Source organism: Brassica oleracea, chromosome C5 (genome assembly GCF_000695525.1).
Source record: "Brassica oleracea var. oleracea cultivar TO1000 chromosome C5, BOL, whole genome shotgun sequence".
Lineage (NCBI taxonomy): Eukaryota > Viridiplantae > Streptophyta > Magnoliopsida > Brassicales > Brassicaceae > Brassica > Brassica oleracea.
The window spans coordinates 12,523,360-12,531,259 of NC_027752.1; the positions used below are offsets into that span (position 1 = coordinate 12,523,360).

General features: G+C 37.9%; 1 protein-coding gene and 2 long non-coding RNA genes across 4 annotated transcripts; 2 read left to right on the top strand and 1 right to left on the bottom strand.

Annotated features, from left to right (window-relative positions):
• Positions 1-856: 856 nt before the first annotated feature.
• Positions 857-1,951, bottom strand: LOC106292782. Its single transcript, XR_001260253.1, has 2 exons — positions 1,387-1,951; positions 857-1,297 (listed from the first exon to the last, which is right to left on the bottom strand). It is a non-coding gene; the product is annotated as an uncharacterized LOC106292782 (long non-coding RNA).
• Positions 1,952-4,262: 2,311 nt separating this feature from the next.
• On the top strand, positions 4,263-5,056 carry LOC106293996. The gene is made up of 4 exons (XR_001260702.1): positions 4,263-4,382; positions 4,553-4,590; positions 4,675-4,714; positions 4,835-5,056. It is a non-coding gene; the product is annotated as an uncharacterized LOC106293996 (long non-coding RNA).
• Positions 5,057-6,190: 1,134 nt separating this feature from the next.
• On the top strand, positions 6,191-7,658 carry LOC106344139 (proteasome subunit beta type-3-A-like). Of its 2 annotated transcripts, none has more exons than XM_013783532.1 (3): positions 6,191-6,577; positions 6,677-6,801; positions 6,921-7,658. In XM_013783532.1, exons 1-3 carry the CDS (start codon positions 6,420-6,422, stop codon positions 7,304-7,306), a joined length of 669 nt encoding a protein of 222 aa, XP_013638986.1. In that variant the 5' UTR covers positions 6,191-6,419; the 3' UTR covers positions 7,307-7,658. The 2 variants fall into 2 exon arrangements, with proteins under 2 accessions (XP_013638986.1, XP_013638987.1); XM_013783533.1 differs by having other exon boundaries at positions 6,677-6,764.
• Positions 7,659-7,900: the final 242 nt, after the last annotated feature.

A 7,900-nucleotide genomic window follows, 5' to 3' on the forward strand; every position in this document is an offset into this window, starting at 1 on the left:
ATTTTAGCAAATTTGGGAGAAAACATATTTTTCTGATTTTAACTGAAAAATGAAATTTTGTAGTTTTACGGTTTTGGCAAAAGAAAAAAAAATTGAACTTTGGATATAAGTTTTTGTTAGATTAAAGGTAAATTCGTCTTTTGTTACTTTGGACAGATTTATCTCCATCCATTTAAAGTTATCTGTATTAATGTTATCTTAAACTAAAATTTTAAAACTCTCTTAGATGATGTCCATATTAATACTACGAAAAACGAACATTCCCTAATTCTAAGAAAATCAGATGCCTACAGAGTGAAAGGGAAAATGCAAGAATCAGGTTGAAGTATTTTTTTTTTTTTTTTTGAGGTTGAAGTATCTATCTCAGAATAGTTGGTCACGGAATGGTTCCGACAGATGAAAAAGCTGGAAGGATTACTTTGTCAAGGTAGAGACGGAGAAGCATGTCTCAATAGGCTTTTATCTACTCTACACCTTTATCTCTCCGTTTTAGGAAGCGTCCATCTCTAAAGATGGTGAACCAATATCGTTCAAAACATCATGGACCAACGATTGAATCTACTTGAACCATTCAGGTCAACACTAGGATAATCCTTGACAAATAGAAGACCAAGATGACAACACTAACGTTCTCCAAACACACAACAATGCAGGAAAGAATGTATGTGGTAGCCAACAAAAACAAAGAAAGATCAACATCAAGAGAAACTGGACTGATTCACATTTCTGAAGTTAGCATATGATTTTTGAGTGCTAAAAGAGGTGTTATCAGAATCACACAACCGAAGCAAATTTGAGGAAATGCAGGGGATGCAAAAACAGGTTATCAGAATCACACAACCGAACCAAAACCAAGGAACAGATGCTAAAACATAGTCATAGATACGAGTTTTCAAAACAGGTCAAAAGGTTATTTAGAATACTGAAACTAAGACAGGTTTTCTGGTTTGCGGAACACAAGAAAAATAATAATCATGATTCGATTTCCATGTTGTCATCAGGCTGAGCGGGGCTAGAGGTGGTATGCGAAGTTGCATGGTTTGGGATGAGAGGGCGCCCACCAAGCATGAGAGTATCCCAGAACCACACAGATGATGCATCCTTAATTAGAGGCCCTGATGCTTCTCCATTAGGCTGTGCTAGCAGTATATTGTGCCCTTTCTTCTTCAATAGATTAAGAGTAATAGATAAGTTACTGTCTCCCGAGATTAGCACACATAGTTTGTAGGGGAAGGAAACTCTTGTGCCCGGGATAACATTTCCGCAGTTATAATGCTAAAGTCTGCATACTTATCTCCTAAAAACAAAACAAAACAAAAAAGAGAAGAGATAATTAAGTCATGCATCAACACTAAAGAAATCGTAGAGAGAGTTTAAGGGATTCACCGTTTCCAATTACGTGTAGGTACGTGATTCCGCTGCGAGCAATGGAGTTATTGATTTTCCTAGGGGTACGTACGATAACAATCCCCAAAACCGAAGAAACGGATCATACCAAGATAATTCATCTTATTGAGAGCCAATCTTACATTTGTTACGACCCTAGAAATCATCACAATCTTCAGGGATTCCACAACTCCGAACATCCCAAAAGACTGCAATGGGGGCCTTAACGAATTGCTTCTCAGCCAGCAAATCTTCTTTGTCTTCTTCTTCGTCTGATGACAGAGGATCGCCACTCTCTCCGTCACTCTCACCATAATAATCATCATCGTAGTCAACTTCATCATCCGCATCCTCGACAGCCGATGCCGTCGACCTCATAACCTCAGAACCGCCGGTTTCGACCTCGGCCGCGACCAAAGCTTCTTCCTTCTTTCTATCCATCTCCAAACTAGATGAGAGATTAAGCAAACTTAGCTTCGCCGAACAACAATAGCGAGAGACTCGGATGCTTCGAAAGATTTGGGAGATATTTTCAATTTTAGGGTTCTATTTAGAGAGAAAACGATCCCCAATCCAGTTATATAATAGGAAACAGCGACGCCCACAAAAAAGATTTTTTAACTATTTTTGTTAAAATGTTCCAAAATTACAGTTTTGGTTCACAAGTTTCATTTATTTATAGAATAGCTCACAACCAGGTTTTAAAAACTGTCTCGTTTAAAATTAAATTTTTTTTTTTGTGCAACCGTTTAAAATTAAATTTAAAATTCTGGAATATCTCTCCACGAGGCCCATCTAATAACATGATCTAGCCCATCAAGCTGAGCTAACTTATTCGGCTCGGCGAGTAGGGTTGCCATCTCGGCCCTAGAGTGCTTTTAGTCGGTGGCCAAGCCGACAAAAAGCACCCGGCTCGGAGGAACTCCATCTAGGCCCATATACTCGGCCTTTCCAGACTAAAGCCCAAAAAGGGATCACACAAGGAAGAGAATGCAACAACAAGAAAGGAGATCGACACTTTACACACACACTGAGCGGCTAGATCTAGGATTTTAGTCATCTCTTTACTCCTAATCGCTTTGTACCTTTTCCGGTTTGCTCTTCGAGCTCCGGCTTGTTTCCTCGATCTCCTGTCATTCTTGTAACCCTTTGATCAGATCTAATAAAACGTCTTTAGTCATTCCATTTTCGAGTTCTTTCAACTTAGTCGACTGAATCCCATACGAACAAATAGCACTAGATAATGTTACAACTTCACTGTCACAGTTATTATTTGGTATTTGAGATTCACATGTCTTTCAAATCTTTGCGCATACAGTTTCACATTTATGTCTTTGAAACATAGAGTAGATGAACAAGAGAATTATGATATATAAACAGATGAGATAATGCTGGATAAACAAACACCAAGCAGAAAAATCTGGATATGTGTTTAAAATTAAATTAAATTTAAAATTTAAAAATTTGTTATAAACCATATGTGTTTAATATTTGGTAATTAATATTTTAATGGGTTATGTTTTATGTTTGACAAATTTTAGATGGTGGGCTGAAAATATACGAGGTCCAATCCTCAAAAATTGAGCCCTGAATGTAAGAAGTTCAAGAAAGTGAATCAAAATTGGTCAAGTGCAAATATATTAGTGTGAAATTAGTAGATTTTTTTTTTTTTGCAAAAGAAAATTAGTAGAAATTGATATTAATGCTTTCATTCTAAATATTTTTTTCTTGGTAAAATATTTTTTATCTTAAAAAATACATTTTCTGCTCTATGCTTTTGCCACATAATGTTTTAGAGCCCATTTCCCCGAAAACTATATGGAACATCTAATTTTCCTTAGGATTATAGAGCTTGATGCTTGTTTTTGTAACAAATTCATGTCCTTTATACCTTTTTATATATAGCTAAATATTCCAAATTACATATATATATCCACGAACTGTAGTATTTAAAGTTCTTGTAGCAAATACTTTATTTAATTATTCTATTATGATATATTATATAATTTTTAATGATGTCAGAAGTGATGTTATAGGTCTTTTGATTCCAAATCAACTTGCAAAAAATATGTGAAATATAAATCACCACCATGACGAAAATTTTATAGAATATAAGTATTATTTTAACACCTAGAGAAGAGTATTAGTAAATTGTAAACCTACGAAACTCTTTAAAATAAAGAGAAATCACTCTCACATTTGGATTATTGTAAGTTTTTTTAAAAAATATCGCAAATAATTTTACAGCTGACAATTCGACATATTTACAAAGTTATGTGCCGCATTATCATAAATCGTTTTACGATATGACGGTATTCTGTACTATATGTTCTGAAAATCTCTTTTAAACACATTCTGTAATAATCTACATAGTTGTGTCGTCTATAGAATTTGAAACACAAATTTATGGTGTGTAAAGATTAATGAATTCTTAGTCAAAATATTGGACTAATGGTAATTCCAAAAGAAATTGTAGGCTTTAGGTTTTAACTAAAGTAAATGAATGTATGATGAAAAAAATATTTCTTTGCTTGTTTTTATATATAACATTTTATATCAATATATATTGTTATATGATAATATTGTTAGAACAAGACTATTAATACGAAGGTTCTATGTGAAAATGCTAGAGCCAAGACATCATACATACAATACAATAAATAAAAGGGGAATACTAGCATCAGGAAGGACGTCCACGTCAGCTAGTAAAATTGTTCAATAGGGAGGTTGATTTTTGCCACGTCACAAACGGATTTGGGTATTGTTGGGCTTCTTTTTTTTTGACCCATTTTGTTTGATTTCTCTGGCCCATTAAGCCCAATCAAATGGAAACCCTAAAAAAACGAGACGCTGAACGATGAATCTCTCACTTTCGTGTTGTTCTTCGTCGTTTCCACTTCTCCAACTGACGTCTCATCTTCTTCTCTATTGCTCCACTGTAACGTCAGCCACCAATACATCTCTCTCATTAAACTCCCTTCTTCACTCCTTTAATCGTAAGCCATCAAAGCGTTCTGGCTCCCTTCGTTTGTCACCCTCTCCCTAAACTAACTATATAAACATATGGTGATATTCAAGATCGAAAATACTCCACATCGTAATCTCCAGAAGAAGTGTTGATTTTGTTAGTACTTTTAATGTTAACCTGTTAATTTTCCTTTCACAGGCTGATGAACTCCAAATCGAAGAGACTGTTATATAAAGGTGCGCATCTTCAGTTCTATTTGACATTTCTATTTCACATTCGGTTCTATTTGCTTCGTAATTTTGTCCATTTTGATGAGGTAGATGACGAGGATGAAGAAGTTCAACAAAAGAAGAGCAGAAAGTAGGTACTATGTGGTTAAAGGGCTTACTCTGCAATTTTTTTTTTCCAAAGTGAACTCCCTCCTCATTTTCATCAAAACCACTAACTCTAGCTGTCAAATCTCTCTCAATTTTCCGTCAGATCGGCGAGAGAAACATAGATAGTCATCGTTCATATCGCCCATTCCATCCTCGCTGGCGATGGATCTTCCTTGAGTGTGCCCTCAATGCGCCTCCTCTGACCAGCTCTATGTCCCAGAGCTCCACCGCATAGTGCTAAAAGCCAGAGCCTTTCTCTCTTTGCCTCTGTATATCTTTCTTTCTTTCAGTTTGCACATTCAACGCTCTCTAATTTCAAACTTTGTTCTCTAACTTTGTTCTCTCTGACCTTTTGAGGCATTGGAGCAAGAAGTCTTGGAATCGAGTAAATATCTGTATCCGGAGGAGTAACATACATCTGCAACCAACCACCACATCAAAACGCAGCCGTATTAGTTGAAAACGGAGATAGTGCGAGTTCAAAGTTAAAAGCAGAGAGAACTTTCACATACCTCTCTGAAGTCATAAACATCGTTATCAAGATCAGGCGGCTTCCTGATGAAGAAATCGCAGTCCAGAAGGCTGATCTTATGGAACTCGTCTTCGTTTATCCTGTAATCCACCACCATCTCCGAGTCCCATCCCTGCGTCGATATGAAGCTCTTGCTCTGCACGAACGCGATGTCCCCGTCGCCGCCTGCCGTCGTCTACTTTGACGATGGTTGAATGGACGCGGCTGGGAGCCTGGGGTTTAGTGTTAGAGGCGCGAAACCGACGTTGGTTCTGAATGAAGGGAAAATAAGGTGCGTGGTGGAGGCTGCGGAGGGAGACGGAGGAGGTTTTGAAGTGAGTGAGAGTAGAGATAAGGAGGGAGAAGCGGCGGAAGACGCCATGGGGGGGAAGTGGATAAAGCTCTCTCAAAGAGTGTTGTAATTGTGGGTTATATATTTCGATAAAATGTTGGAAACTAGAGCATCTTTATCCGGGTATAGTAGGGTTTCTTAGCCTGTGGATTCCGCGTAGGACCCACTTTTTTTTAAGAAACCGGTTACAAAAACTACTAAATAGTAGTCGGTTCTTAAGGGTTTCTTACACTGTTCGCGGGCCTCACTAACACGTGGCGGCTCACGATTAGTTCCTTTTTTTTTTTTTTTTTAAATTCGAAAAAGTAAAAAAAAGAAAAAAAAATTAAGAAACTCCATTTGGGGTTTCAGGGATAATGATGCTCTAACTCAATATCCCCTCATAGCATATAGCTAGTTGGCATTTTAGGTTGTTGCAGTTTTTTTCAAAGGGGTTGGATAGGCCGAATGATAAGTTAAAAGTCCATTCTCTCAGGGATGATGACGTGACAAAATGAAACTTCTTTATTGGCTGATGTGGATAGCCTAAACACTCATGTTATTCTCCTTGCATTACATAAAACATTAATCAAATCCCTGCATTAGTCCTACAAAAATGAAAAGACTCACTTTAATAGCCCATAGGTGATAGGCCCAGCAAATTATATTGAAGTGGCGAAAAAGGCTGGAGTTTCTTCCAAGCCACCGTCGACTTTACTTACTCTCTCCTCCGTCTCAGATTGCTTCTCCGTTAGGAAAAAAACTCCAATCTTCACCGATGTCGGTATGTTTGATCAGTAACAGTCTCTTGTTTCGATTCATCATTACGATAATGGTGACTAATCGATGTGCGGCGAGATCTTCGAGTACAATGGAAGTGCAGTTGTGGCTATGGTGGGGAAGAACTGCTTCGCCATCGTAGGCTCGGTGTTCAGCTCCAGACGATTGCCACCGATTTCCAGAGAATCTCCAAGATCCACGACCGTGTCTTCATCGGCCTCTCTGTAAGAAGAAGAAAGCTTTCTAGATGTGTTTTATTTGCTTCTTCTCTACTTGCGAACTTGTTAAAGGTTTTTGCTTTTTCTGGGGGGGATGGATGGAAGGTACCAGCGCTTGGTGTTTCGTCATAAGCTCTACCAGCTTCGTGAAGAGAGAGACATGAAGCCTGAGACTTTCGCTAGTCTTGTCGGGGTTGATTCTCTGATGATGATGCATACTCATATCATATGTTTGTTTTTCTTACTCGTGTTTCACTTGCGTTTGCTGTTTTGAAAATGAGTCGTCTGTTACTCTTGCATATCGAATGTTGATGTCATTGATACTTGTGATTCTATTGTAAAATTGCAGGGAGTTGGCGAAAGATTTTGTTGTATCTGGAATACAGTTCGCTCTGTCCATCACCGTGGGACGTGTTATGCTACGTCGAGAATTTCTGCGTGGCTAGTCTTGCGAAGGCCGCCTTGATCCTGATCGTTGCCTACTTATTTCTATTCTTCATCTACATAAAGTCTCATGAGAACCAGATGGAAACCAACTACCATATCTCTATTTCTTGTCTGAATTTCCCGGTTGATATTTTTCTAAGAATAGACAACGATTGGACTTCTCACCGTCCGACCGAACCAGAGGTGCAGTCACATTGCCAAAAGTACCAGAAAGACGGAAATTGTAACACTGAAAGATTGCTTTCACTCAAGGAATTATATTGCTCTCGATCTCAGGGACATGTTTGAAACTGTCACCAGATCCCATAAACTCCCAAGATATTCTTGTTTGAAGCTGCAAGAGACTGTTTGAGAAAACCGAAACTACTCCTTCCCTACCTAAAAGACCACGACCACACACACTGATGCAGCAGCATCTCATCTACAAGCGCCAACATGATAATTCAAATTATCATGTTCTTACCGTTGGGTTTCTTTTGTTTCTTAAACTTAGGATTTTGTTTTAAAATTTCCTTTTTCTTGGTATTTTCTATTTTCCTTTTCTAACCTGGTTTTTGGTTTTAGAATAACTATATAAAGAGAGCTATACCTCTCTTGTTAGTCACGTTTTGATTTTATAATATAGAGCTTTCGCTTTTAATACCTTGTTCGATTTGATTCAATTCATCAAACAGGAAGTTGGTCTAAAGGAGCTATCGAAAGAAACCCTTAATCAATCTAACAACAGGTTTTGAAGAACCCTAAATTCTTAGATCGACTGTTCACCCATTCGTACGCTACGTCAGGTTGGTATCAGAGCTTTGCTACACTCCGAAATCTTCTCAACCACTACGATGGTCCAAAAAACACGTAATCAGCAGTATCAAGCTGACGATGATATCC

What these genes read in the sequence shown, in the direction of transcription:
- LOC106344139 (XM_013783532.1), top strand. Translation starts at nt 6,420, where the DNA reads ATGTGCGGCGAGATCTTCGAGTACAATGGAAGTGCAGTTGTGGCTATG. An exon ending in GTGTCTTCATCGGCCTCTCT is followed by an intron (nt 6,578 to 6,676) that starts GTAAGAAGAAGA and finishes GATGGATGGAAG; the next exon opens with GTACCAGCGCTTGGTGTTTC. An exon ending in GATGCATACTCATATCATAT is followed by an intron (nt 6,802 to 6,920) that starts GTTTGTTTTTCT and finishes GTAAAATTGCAG; the next exon opens with GGAGTTGGCGAAAGATTTTG.